This window comes from Engystomops pustulosus, chromosome 3 (assembly GCF_040894005.1).
Source record: "Engystomops pustulosus chromosome 3, aEngPut4.maternal, whole genome shotgun sequence".
Classification (NCBI taxonomy): Eukaryota; Metazoa; Chordata; class Amphibia; order Anura; family Leptodactylidae; genus Engystomops; species Engystomops pustulosus.
The window spans coordinates 146,759,734-146,773,794 of record NC_092413.1 but is presented as its reverse complement, the minus strand read 5'-3'; the positions used below and the strand labels follow the sequence as shown (position 1 = coordinate 146,773,794).

The window sequence follows — 14,061 nt, the reverse complement described above, 5'->3', positions numbered from 1 at the left end:
TGATTGGTGTCCCTCTTTATTCCATAGCAAAATACATGACAGCGACATTTTGGCTCAACATGAGCCTACTTTAAACAAGAGCTGAAACATCGCTGTCATGTATTTCGCTATAAAAAAAAGAGGGCCACCAATCACTTTGAACTTTCAACATACTGGAGTGCTGCTCTTTTTCTTTAAACATACTAACTGGAGGATCTGAGGCCTGGTCCTGCTACAAAATATTTTATTGCTTCTTTCCCACTAATTTGCAGATCAGTGTAGTGTTGCTTACCCTACACTGTGCTCACCACAGTAGGGTAGCCAACAGAGACGTCAATAATAACATGATAGATGACGAGATGAGTAAACCTGAATTTGGAGGACAATCTGTATATGGTTCTAAGCAGGCTGCATAGGCCATTACATGAGCAATATAATTCTGCTCATGAATCCCATGGAAGAGGTGAGCGAGGGGTCCTTTAGCCATAATGGCCACATCTTCTCCTCCATGTGTCTCCGATGAAAGAGGAACAGCAGTCTGTTGTCTGTATTCTCCTTCTGTGAAAATGTAAATAAAAATGGGGAAAAAGTGATGAGAATCCATCATGCAGCTAACATACATACTTATACAACACTATGGGGATGATTTACTTACCTGGTCCATTCGCGATCCAGCGGCGCGTTCTCTGCACTGGATTCGGGTCCGGCCGGGATTCAATAAGGTAGTTCCTCCGCCGTCCACCAGATTCACCGAGCCGGGCTGAGTGAAGGTAAGTGCAAGCTCCGCGACAGATTTTTTTTTTTAAATGCGGCGGTTTTTCCGAATTCGTCGGGTTTTTGCTCGGCCACGCCCCCCGATTTCCGTCGCGTGCATACCGGTGCCGATGCGCCACAATCCGAACGCGTGCGCCAAAATCCCGGGGCAATTCAGGTACAATCGGCGCAAATCGGAAATATTCGGGTAATACGTCGGGAAAACGTGAATCGGGCCCTTAGTAAATGACCCCCTATATCTCCTTACCAATGTTAACAGTTGAAATGTTCTCTCTTGAACCGTTGACAATTTTGTAACCAGGACCATTTCCATAGAGAAGACTGGTATAAGGCAGACCATCAAAAGCTCTGCTTGGTGCTGGTCCTAGAAAATTAAAATTAGGCTTAGAACAAGAAATTAAAGAGGACCTGTCACCCAAAATTTCGGCACTAGGAGCTGCTTACTGAAGTAAGCAGCTCCTAGTGCTTGAACAAACGCCACAGTGTTAGAAGGATAGCGTTACCGGAAACCTCCGGTAACGCTATCTAAGACTGCGGCAGGGTACAATGTAATCATCAGACCGCTATCCTTCTAACACTGCGGCGGGGTACAATGTAATCGTCGGACCACTCGCAAAGCTGTCCGACAAATTCATGAGGGGGCGGGTTGGGGCGTGGTTTTGGGGCATGACGCGCGGCAGTCACTGCCACCCTATGGAGTGAACGGGTCGGTCCGGGGAAGAGGCAGCATCTCATGAATACATCGGACCGCTTTGCGAACTGTCCGACGATTACATTGTACCCCACAGCAGTGTTAGATAACGTTACCAGAGGTTTCCGGTAACGCTATCCTTCTAACACTGCGGTGTTTGTTCAAGCACAAGGAGCTGCTTACTTTAGTAATTTTGGGTGACAGGTCCTCTTTAAACATGTAAAATAATCCATGTTTTATATAGCAGTATTCTAGTCAACATTCTGCCTCAGGAATCGGAAAAATGGATCATAAACATAATATAACATAGTCTCCAAATCTCTGTGTACTGTACTGGTATCTGCCTGTACTGTATTAACTTCCCATGCTATTTGTTCTCTATTTTAAGTTTTCCCTTTAAACCAAGACCCAGCTTTAATTCCTTGTGATATTAAGAACAGTTATTCCTTTTTCTAAAATCGCTTACCAAAAATACTGTTTCCACGATCTGTGTACCCTCCAAATGTAAAGACATGAGAGTGATCTGCAGTCACAACAGTCAGGGTCTCAGATTCTATTGTTTGCCTCCCAGCAAGCTGTATGGCCTTGTCAAATTCCACAGCCTCAGTCAAAGAATTCCGTGCATTAGTATCATGGTGACCATGGTCAATTCTGCCACGTACAAAAAATATATACATAGTTACTACAAATGTCCGCTTTGAAAAATGATATTTTGTTTAGGAAGTTATGCAAGCATGGATCTGGAACTGCTAAAGAATAGATGTCCTTTTCAGATAACAAATGGGTAGTTAATAAATAACAATTACAATTTGGTCATAAAAAAGATTTAGCTAACAAATTGAAAACCCTTCAACATCCACTTTTCAAAAAAAAAGTAGCGAGGGGCTGCAAGAGGAAAAAAAGTTGCAATTCCTGGTTATTAACCCCTTCCCGACGCGCGCCATACTAGTACGGCGCGCGCCGGGTCCGGGTGCATGGAGAGGGCTCGCGGGCCGAGCCCTCTCCATTGCCGGTAAGTCTTTGCTGCATATTGCAGCAAAGGCTTACCGGTAACACCCGCGATCGGTGGTAGCACCGATCGCGGGTGCTTTCACTACGATCGCCGCCGGCAATGCTGCCGGAGGCTTCAGAAAGATGGCGCTGCATGGGCGCCACCATCTTGCCGCGGATCATCGCTCCCCGATGATGTCACGGGGAGCGGTGATCCGTTGCCATGACAGCTTCGGGCCTCACGGAGCTGTCTCGTTTTAACCCATTCATTACAATGTGCTATCAGCACATTGTAATGAATGAGGAGTAAAATCCCCATATACTGCCATATTGCAGTATGGCAGTATATGGTAGGATCGATCAGACAACCTAGGGTTAAAGTACCCTAGGGAGTCTGAAAAATAGTAAAAGTTAAAAAAAGTAAAAAAAAAAAAAAATTATAATAAAAAAACCTAAAAATTCAAATCACCCCCCTTTCCCTAGAACTGATATTAATATTAATAAACAGTAAAAATCATAAACACATTAGGTATTGCCGCGTCCGAAAATGTCCGATCTATCAAAATATAATAAAGTTTTTTTGCTGCGTTTAACCCCGTAACGGAAAATAGCATCCAAAGTTTTGCCATTTTGTAAAATATAAAAAAATTAATAAAAAGTGATCAAAAGGTTGCACAGTCCTAAAAATGATAGCAATGAAAACGCCATCAAAAGTTGCAAAAAATGACACCACCCACAGCTCCATACACCAAAGTATAAAAAGTTATTGCCGCCAGAAGACGGCAAAATCAAAAAAAAATTTTTGTACTGGAGGTTTTAATTTTTTTAAATGTATGACAACATTATAAAAACTATACAAATTTGGTATCCACATAATCGTAGCAACCCAAAGTAGACATGTCATTTGGGGCACACAGTGAAAGCTGTAAAATCCAAGCCCACAAGAAAAATGTGTTTTTTCACCATTTTCACTGCATTTGGAATTTTTTTCCTGCTTCCCAGTACGCACCATGGAATATTAAATACCATCACTACGAAGGGAAATTTGTTACGCAGAAAATAAGCCATAACACAGCTCTTTATGTGGAAAAATAAAAAAGTTATAGATTTTTGAAGGTGGGGAGTGAAAAATGGAAGTGAAAAAACTAAAAAAGGCCAAGTCGTTAAGGGGTTAAAGAAAAAAGCTTTGTCTTATTTTTTCTTACTTCTGCTTTTCCTCCTTATTCAGATAGATATGAAGAAGTTGTTAAAGTTTCTTTATTACCTTCTTACAGGCAGCCACATGAAAAAGGCATCTCCTTACCAAGATATCATCAAGTAAAACATTATCTAGGTTCTCTATGTAAGGAGTTCCAGAATTCCTGGAAAACCCCAGGGTACAGGCATAATAAAAAAAAATAAGTGCTTGTTCACTCATGACTGCCAGTCCTTTTGACTGGTATTTGCTTGGACATGAGAGTATTATATTCTTATAATAGGACAGACTTTATTTGTGAATGTTAAAAACAGGGGGGTAACAAGGAGATGCTGGGCCACAGAGCAGCCTTCTCAATAGAGCCCTTTTCCCCTTAAAACACAAACCATTTTAAGGGGAATGTGCTGAAAAACCCAAACTCGGCTTATACTCGAGTGAAAAAAAAAACTTCACCCCTCCGGCGCCCCGGCAGGTCTTCTTGCGTGATCCATCAGTCACCGGCAGGTCCCTGTGACGTTGTAGGCTCTGTTGTCAGCGGCGGGCGCTGGAATAGTATTGTGTGTGCCGGTAGCCGGCACACACACTGATGTCAGCGGCGGGCGCTGGAATAGTATTGTGTGTGCCGGTAGCCGGCACACACACTGATGTCAGCGGCGGCCACTGACGTCCGAGCTGTGCGTTGCACGGGCCTGTCGCTGACTGATGCATCACACAGAAGACCTGCCGGGGCGCCGGGGAGGTGAGGTTTTTTTTTTTTTTAATCTAATATCTGTATAATGGGCGGGGGAGGGGCTACATAACATGGTCGTGGTATAACAGATCGGGGGGGGCGCCTGCATTACGGGGTAGGTGGTGGCTATATACTAGTGCACAGAGGCTAGCAGGCTATACAAAGGTAGGGCATGGGCTAGATGGCTATATACTGGGGCAGGGGCTGGATGGGTATATACTGGAGCAGGGGCTGGATGGCTATATACTGGGGCAGGGGCTGGCAGGTTATATACTACAGGGCCTGGATGGCCATATACTGGGGCAGGGGCTGGATGGCTATATACTGGGGCAGGGGCTGGCAGGCTATATACTACAGGGGTTGGCAGTATATTGCAGGGGCTGGTAGGCTATATACTACAGGGGCTGGTAGGCTATATACTACAGGGGGTTGGCTGGCTATATACTGGGGGGGGGCTGTGACCAATGAATTTCCCACCCTCGGCTTATATTCGAGTCAATAGGTTTTCCCAATTTTTGGTGCTAGAATTAGGCGCCTCGGCTTATACTCGGGTCGGCTTATACTCGAGTATATACGTATATATATATATATATATATATATATATATATATACATATATATCTGAGCATAAATATATATACTCACACATTTATGCTCAGATATATATATATATATATATACTTATACATACAGTATATACACATCTTATACACACTGGGCAGATTTGCGATCCAGCGGCGCGTTCTCTGCGGTGGATTCGGGTCCGGCCGGGATTCATTAAGGTAGTTCCTCCGACGTCCACCAGGTGGCACTGCTGCACTGTAGAGCATCGGAACGCACTCAAGTTCACCGGCCTATTCCTAGTGAAGGTTTTTTAAATGCGGCGGTTTTTCCGAATCCGTCGGTTTTTTGTTCGGCCACGCCCCCCGATTTCCGTGGCGTGCATGCCAGCGCCGATGCTCTACAATCCGATCGCATGCGCCAAAATTCTGGGGCAACTCAGGGAGAATCGGCGCAAATCCGAAATATTCGGGTAACACGTCGGGAAAACGTGAATCGGACCCTTAGTAAATGACCCCCACTGTGTATATACTTATAATACACACACAGTGTATACACATATAGTATATACAAATCTCTTGTGCACACACATATAGAGCATATACACATCACATCCAATACCATATACAGACATACAACATATACACACACATACAGTATATACACACCACCCACACATACAGTATGTACACACACCATATATACACACACAGGGGGCGGTCTGGCTGGCTATATACTACAGGAGGCTGGGCACTGGGCAGGCTGTATACTCCAGGGGGCTGGCAGGCTATATACTCCAGGGGGCTGGCAGGCTATATACTGGGGGTGGGCTGTGACCAATGCATTTCCCACCCTCGGATTATACTCGAGTCAATAGGTTTTTCCATTTTTTTCAAAATTAGGGTCGCGGCTTATACTAGGGTCGGCTTATACTCGAGTATATGCGGTAGTTATGCCCCCGTAAAAGCTATAAAAATAATTCACATACAGTGAAAGTATGAATATGCTTTGATAAAAAAAAGAAATCCTTTTTTGTGTCACATAACATTATCGTGTATAAAAGTAAAATAAACTTATCTTCTACAAATAGGAAGAAACCTTTTGGATTTTTGCTCAGAATCTTAATGGCTTTTTCTGTCATTTCTGCAAGGGATGGATCCATGGAGGGGTCACGGTTTACCTCATACTTCATGTCCTTTGGTTCAAAAAGACCTAAACAAATAAAAATAAATACATCAGTTAAGCATATGAAAAGTTGGCAACTAAAGTATTAGGCAGATCATGTAATTTTTTTCTGCAACAAATCAGTGTCCATTTTTATAAGATCTGCTCAGCTGTCCATCTCTTTCAAGTGAGAGGTTTTGACCATACAAAGCAGCAGTTAGGCAGCTGCCCTGGTAAACTGTGTAATCACACCTTTGTGCATGATATTAGTAGCAACAGGACTGTGAAAATATTCTTCAAGCTGCCGCTTATACCAATCTGTCAGGCAGTGGCAGAATATGAAACTAAATCCATGATGGAAATGAGTAGCCATGACAAGTACTCACAGCTCTGAGTTCTCTGCTGCTGTTGGGCACCACTCTGCTTTGGATCCTGATGCTAGTAGTGGGCTCCAGCACAAGGAAACAATTGAATACAGCAACTACAGCAGTAAAGGACCATTTTCTGGTCATATGTAATCCATGTCCTATCCTGAACTCTCCATTGTCTTACCCTGAACTAGACACCGATCAACTTTCGTCCTAATGCTATAATCTTATTCAAGAAAAGGAAGTGTGCTATGTATAAGCCAAAAAAGGTCATAAAAAGAACAATCTTTATTTCTATCAAATACAGAAACAAAACACAGATACATATAAGTTCTAAAAGCAATTAAAAAGTACAAATATGCACCCAACAAAAACAGAAATAGTGGGCCTGGAAACACCCCTGAACCCACCACCCCTAGTCCTAGACATAGCAGTCTGGTAGGTGCAGGTCAGTTGGAAGCAAGTGTACCAGAATATAGGGAAATATTGTATAGTATGTACTTGTCCCTGGTATGCAGCAAAAAGATCACCTTTTAGATAAGTAGCCACATAAACAGGTTCAAGAGCGCTAAAACAATTCAGTCAGGAACCAAACATAACATGAGATAACAGATAAAACTCCTATATAAGGTGTAACCTATGCAAATCCCAAGGGACCTGGCCCCATATGCCGAGCATATAGACACATAATTACTAAATAAATGATCAATAAAAAAGACCTGACAAGGCAGGCAATTGATCCAAACCCTGACCGGGGTGGTAGGATCCCTGCGCATATCGGCGCACAAGCGACTTCCATCAGGGGTCCTGATGCTGGCAGTATGCAACAGAAATAGGACCCATGGACCCAAAGAATAGAAGAATGTTGAGTGTTTAACAGAACAGAAGTTATGAGATGATCCATTATTACTTGGGTTTGCTCTGGGAGTTTCTATATGTCTTGTCTTTATCTTTATCTGGGATCAGCATTATTTTATTGGTCTGTATTATTATTAATTGTCTGCCTTGTGCATGTGCATAATAAGATAATAATAAGAAGGACCTTACCCATTAGATAATCTGTGGTCTTTTCATCAACAGCGTCAAGTTGCGATTTATTCCAAACATATTTGGAATTCTGTAATTAAACATGTAATGATGAATGGCTCAAGTAAAATACAGATTAAGACATCTGTAGCAAACCTTACGAATCTGTAGTAAAGCTCTCACATAATCTCTTGAACAGGTCAATTATTAGAGATTAGGCAATATTTACAGCGATAAATGAATGTGTAAAGCTTTGGAAGACTGCAACATATGCCGCTGAATAGGCTTAAAGCAAAATATGTAACCTTCACAGATTGCTGCCATAAAGTGTGGAATCCTTCCCCTGCTCTTTAAACACTACCGCTTTGGGTTTGGTTACACATTCATCAAGAGTTGAAGGGGAAGCAGACACAGTATGGTTGAGGTGAGGAAGATACACACCAAATCCAACAGCTGTGCTCCTTAATTAAAAAGCTCAAGGGTACGGGGGGTGGGAGGTCAGGAGAAGGGCCGGCCAGATCACCCATGGAAATTCTAGCGATCATCATCTTGCAACCGGGTTCAACTGCGATCAGGCCAAGGCCCGCCATGCAAAGCTAGTGCTACGAGTGACCGCACCCTTAAAAAGCTTTCCTATGTCAGGGGCCCAAACTTCCTAGTAATGGCCCACTAAGGGTGCTTTACTTAGAGTATATAAATGGCTACAAGATAGTTATTACATATTTTTAAGGGATTGTGCACACCAAACATATTACTATTTGAGGTAAAAGCCTTAAAGGGGTATTCCCTCAGCCAGGATAAATGGAGAGAGTGCCACGCTTGCCGCTCCATTAAGCTCTATGGGGGCACCAAGAGTATAGTCTCTCTCTCCCACAGGGTTGAGTGAATGTTGGAGAATGACTGCACATGCACTACACTCTCTAAATTCATCCCGGGTACGGGAAGGAGGTCAGAGGACCTTCGTTATTGAGATACAGGAATGGGACCCCAACTTATCATCTATTAATGACAAATGTTGTGGATATGTCATGAATAGTTAAGATGGGAATTCACAGGTATCAATACTACAGCTACATATATTTTTTTGCCCGGGCAATGCACCAACTGACTCCTCCATCATTCACTCCAAGACTGATCATAGGACAGAGTGGTGTCTTGTGCATGAACATGGTGTCATGTAGAAGACATATCTATCCTCAGATATGAAGCATCATTTTGCAGAGCACAGCAATGGAATACCTGCCACAGCAAAACTGCTGCAACTGCAGTAACTGGAGGACTTTCATGATAACTAAAAGGTAAACAAAGCACTCAGGTAGCAATGTGAATAAGCTGGACAACCACATTCAGCTATAATTTATCTGTTATTTCATCATTTCTGATCAGCTGGCACATCCATGCAATGTCAATTACCTGCCTCTGATCCAGCCAAAGTTTGGTTAGGTTAAGATTGTCTCTTCGAAGACCTTGATTTGATGTACTGGTTGGGTATTCTGGGTCTGGTGTTCCTCTGGGACTCATATAAGCCCTTCCCCCTCCAAGAATTACCTATTTGGAAAATTACTTACATCAGGTAATAGTTTTCACACATATAAATCAGGTTATAAATAAAAAAGTAGAGTACAATTACATGTATTATGATTACATTTTTCTCTGTATATTTTAGCATGCAGTGTGTGATCCAACAGAATAAAGCAGTCAGAATAAGGAAATGGAAAAAAAGCAAGTTCTATTTATAATTATAAAGCTATACATTGATCCACAATTGTTACATTAAAGCACCCATATACTTTACAGTATATTTACATTAATATCAGTATTGGTAATCAGCTGGTATGCAATGTCCTTGCAGCCATTTTCAATCATAGTAGTAGTCATCTCGTTGTCAGAGTACCAGTCCCGGTTGGCACTATGGGCATAAGCAGCTGCTGGGGATGCATGTTGGACGCGGGTCGTTGTCACAATGCCAACAGATTTGCCTGCGATTAATAAAAAATATATTTAAGGATTACAGATTGACAAAAATAGACTGAAAACGTGTTATGACAACTATTCTCTTTAACGAATGTTTAACTCCCTACAAGGTATTTTGTGTCATGTTTCTATAGACTAGAACAACAACTGGAAAACTGGAAAAACAAGTAAATATTAGTAACTAAAACTTATCAATTGCAACATTGAACTGTTAATCTCTATTATCAACTAACTTCTGATGATATTCACAAGAAAAAGATTCACCAAAAACATCCATGAAAGCATTTTACCTGCTTTTTTAGCTCGATGAAGAATGGATTTCACCTCATTGCCATTGGCTGTTGTACAAACTCCATATCGTGCAGCTGCGCTCACGCCCAGAGTCCCAGAATTGCCTTTCACCCCACATAAGTAGGCTGTGCCTGTACCCGCACTGTCAGGGACCTGTGCATCTACATTGTACACCTGCAGTAAAAAGGTTTATTTATTTTTTTATTTTCTAAAAGAAATTTTATTGCAGTATTTCTTATTCTCATGTTACTAGCCACCAAGTCTTACAATGGACCTCAGATATCACATGTATAATTTCTTTACTTTTGCCACTTAAAAGTTGGCTGAAATTGGGAAAGTTTAGCAGTGCTATGTATCTTTCTAAATGTGCCGTTTACATGTTTGTTTTCTTTTCTTTGCCTCTGTTTTGTGGGGTTTTTTTATTTTTGTTGTCAGTTGTTCGTTTTGCACCTAAAAAGTCTCTAATTTGCTCTACAAAAAGTCGCAAAACAAGGAAAACATATGTCTTGGAAAGATACATTTAGGTGCAACACACCCACCGGCTAAGTACTTAAGACTCGTTGTTGCAAAAATGCACCCAAAAAGTCCAATTTGTTAAAAAAAACTGCGAAAAGAAGGGGGAAAAATGTCAAAATAAAGATACATGCTCCCCAATATACAACCTGACTAGAGGAGAAGAAGTATAGAGTATAATAATAGACACTTCAAGCAGACTTAGTTTTTTGCCTGGTGTAGCAGAATAAGATGAATGTGGTTACTATATAAAAATTCATTTGGGGCTTTAAACAAACAAAGATTCTGTGAGAATCTCATAAACGTACCTGAGTTGCAGCTAGGAAATGCAAGCTGCAGATCAAAATCCAATTCCAATTATTGTGTTCAACAAAATCCATCAAAATCCATCATGACAAATCAGTGACACTTACTTATAGGTCCAGGCACTGTGACTATGGTAATCTTCTTATGTTCATTATTCATGGCCTCCTTCCTTCTAAAATCAACTTTCAAAATTATACTAATGAGCAAGAAAGGCTATGGACCTGAATACCTCTTTGCTCTAGCTTCATAGGCCGTAACATTGTCTTACCCTTACCCTTCTCCCGCCGCCTTTGTGCAGTAAAGATTTCCCCCTCCCACTGTGTGCTGAAACTTCCTTTGCTGCCATGAGATAACATCAAGCAGAGGGAGGAGTGAAGTGCTCACCGCACAAGTGCTGAGAGAGCAGTGGGGGGGGGGGGACTTACACATACACAATGTAACAGCCTCTGAAGCTACAGCATGGAGAGGCTCTGGTATCGCCCCAAGAGGCTCATTAACATAATTTTTTTAATTTGAGAAATATAAAAAGAAGATTACCACAGCCACGGTGCCTGAAGTGTATCTGTCCCTGGTTTTGATGGTAGATTTCCAGAAGCATGGTTCTGAGTGACAAAGAGTGAGAGCAATCGTCATGACTTCAAAACACTCTCTCCAGCATCTCCCTTATCAAGATTGTCAGGCAAAATCCGACTCTTTGCTGCTAACATGGAGATAATTTTCTTGCAGGTAAATAAAAGATGGAATGCTCAAAATTATATTTCATATCCTTTCATAGGGTGATGTTAGTTTACTAATCACAAGTTGCTTTTGTGACATTTCTCATTAGTAATTATCACTCATAATCATATGGTTAAAATCTTCTTTATTGATTTCTGGTCCCAAGATCAAAGTCCCGACATTAACACAGACATGGGGGGTCATTTACTAAGGGCCAGATTCGCGTTTTCCCGACGTGTTACCCGAATATTTCCGATTTGCGCCGATTGTACCTGAATTGCCCCGGGATTTTGGCGCACGCGTTCGGATTGTGGCGCATCGGCACCGGTATGCACGCGACGGAAATCGGGGGGCGTGGCCGAGCAAAAACCCGACGAATTCGGAAAAACCGCCGCATTTAAAAAAAAAATTGTGTCGCGAAAATTTCACTCACCTTCATCCAGGATAGGCCGGTGTATTTCGAGGCATTCCAGCGGACTTCAGCGCAGCAGCGCCACCTGGTGGACAGCGGAGGAACTACAATCATAAATCCCGTCCGGACCCGAATCCACCGCAGAGAACGCGCCGCTGGATCGCGAATGGGCCGGGTAAGTAAATCTGCCCCATGATGTTCTCTGCCTGACACAGTCCATTGATCTCTTCATTTTGTACTGTATTTCTAGAGGCTGGGTATAGTACTATTTGACATAACCTGCAATTTTTTGTGGGCCATTAGACATCAGAAAAGAGTTTTTTTAAGTTGTTGGTCCTCCAGCACGTTAGGCCTAAACAATAAAGCCCATTAGTTCTCCTGTGTTTGTTCTCACTTCTTCTATTATTGAAGTTACAGATTAAACCAGAAATGTGCAGGGCACTTCATAAGCTTTTCAACCCCACCTTTCTTGTTCCCTTTCTGTCATTTTAAAGAAAATCCTATTTTTATCTCTATGTAAATAAACATCTTGGTGTAAAATGGGCAGGGCAGTGACTCCCTTTTTCTTCCTTATTTAACTCATTTTGCAAAGAATGCCAGTTATTCTCTAAAGAAGCCCAGTAGTGTAGAAAGAAAAAAAACATTACCTGGTCACCAATAAGATGGGATAAGGTGAAATAACTTACAATCTCAGGAACTCCACCCCATAGTTTAGGCCTAAGCCACTTTTTCTGGTCATTGAGGGGGTCCACGAACTCATTTTCTGAAGTTAGGTTTTGAAGTTAGAAATGATGATTTATATCGGATTGTCTGGGGCAAGTGGTAAAATATGAAATGATTGGCATGAAAAATGAACACAATAGCTAGTGCCATTTGTTGATGCTGGGACCTATTGTTTGTAGATATTCCTATTAAATTTAGAAGATAATAATGCTGCTTGCTGCAGTGTGTGTACAATACACAGGAACTCCAGCTGAAGCCCCTGGACAATTTCCCTAATACCCAATAAAGCCCTTGTTTTTAGGCTACATCCGCACGAACGTATGAGGGACATATATACGGCCGATGTAAATAAAGAGTATATACGTCCCCCATACATCGCATGCGGCACCGTACCGTTCCGTAGCCCGTAGAAAGATAGGACATGTCCTATCTTTCTACGGAAAATGGCACTGTGCTCTGTGTATTTCTATGGAGAGGGGCGGGGGGGGCAGAGTTCTCCTCCTCTCCCCTGCGCCGAAGTATGCCCACCGTACTATGGTACATCCTGTGCATGTAGCCTTAGACAGACAGTGAAATAGTAACTTTCTAATTCTCTGCCGTTACCATGGAGGACAAGCCTGTAGACTGTAAATTTAATTTAAAAAGACAGAATGGACCTAGATTTCCATTAAAAGATGTCAACCTTTCTTAATCCAGTATAGTGGTATAAAAATGATTTAATAATATTCAGTTTGTATATTGGTTGGAGCGTTGGTCTAATTTACCTTAGAAAGTGCAACATATGGAAATGTTTCCATTTCCAAAATATTTTCTTCTCCGGGTTGGTTTTTTAGTTGTCCTTGGAACACACGTGCTGCAGATATTGTAGTTACTCCCATCCCTAAAAGAGAGCAACAATGGTAAACATATCTAATATGGAGTGTTGGAAACATTACATCTGCAAGAGCTTTTACAACATTAATTTTAATTCCATAGACATTAATATGGAGTCCGCCAAGTGCAGATAAAACAGCACCTGCTTTTCTTGGAAAGCTTTCATCCCGAAGAGCAGGGCCTTGCACACAATTTCTGTTCTAGTTCATTACAAAAGTTTTTAATGGGATTGAGTTTGGGCCACATGTAAAGTCCCTTAACATCTTAAAGACAGAGGCATCCACTCTTTATCCCTAAATCATATCTGTCTAGTTGTGGAATTCTTGATAAATAACTGATGACAACTCTTACATTTGAAAGTAAACATTTGCATTAGGACACTATGATAACAAAGCATTTTTGTATCCCATCTGTTATACATAAAATACAGACTCACCATCTCCCAGAAACATAATTAGATTCTTGGCCCTGTGATTGATAGGTGTCAGGTTCCTAGCACGTTTCAGCGTCTCCATGGCTTGATCGTTCCAGTACTTGGGGGTCTCCTCTGCTATAAATGCAAAGGAAAAACATAAGTATGCATGAAAAAAAAATTGTTACAAAGATAAGAGCTAGAATTGCCATGGCTTCCCTCTCTCTGCTGACCAAATGGCTAGCAGTGGTAATGTTTCCAAACCTCCTGGTGCCTGAGCAATAAGGTACCTAGTGTTCTTAAAATGTGTTCATCATAGTTCTTCCTGTCTGATAATTATATTGCCTTAACGGATTCACTGA

At 41.7% G+C, this 14,061-nt stretch overlaps 1 protein-coding gene across 2 annotated transcripts; it reads right to left on the bottom strand.

Annotated features, from left to right (window-relative positions):
- Positions 1 to 271: 271 nt before the first annotated feature.
- Positions 272 to 13,817, bottom strand: LOC140120572 (alkaline phosphatase, germ cell type-like). 2 transcript variants are annotated; one of them, XM_072139560.1, is made up of 10 exons: positions 13,724 to 13,817; positions 13,179 to 13,294; positions 9,743 to 9,917; positions 9,285 to 9,457; positions 8,892 to 9,026; positions 7,500 to 7,569; positions 5,998 to 6,132; positions 1,911 to 2,102; positions 1,001 to 1,117; positions 272 to 537 (listed from the first exon to the last, which is right to left on the bottom strand). In XM_072139560.1, the coding sequence occupies exons 1-10, from the start codon at positions 13,800 to 13,802 to the stop codon at positions 284 to 286; spliced, it is 1,446 nt and encodes a 481-aa protein (XP_071995661.1). In that variant the 5' UTR covers positions 13,803 to 13,817; the 3' UTR covers positions 272 to 283. The 2 variants fall into 2 exon arrangements, with proteins under 2 accessions (XP_071995661.1, XP_071995662.1); XM_072139561.1 differs by having other exon boundaries at positions 272 to 534.
- Between the last annotated feature and the right edge of the window lie 244 nt (positions 13,818 to 14,061).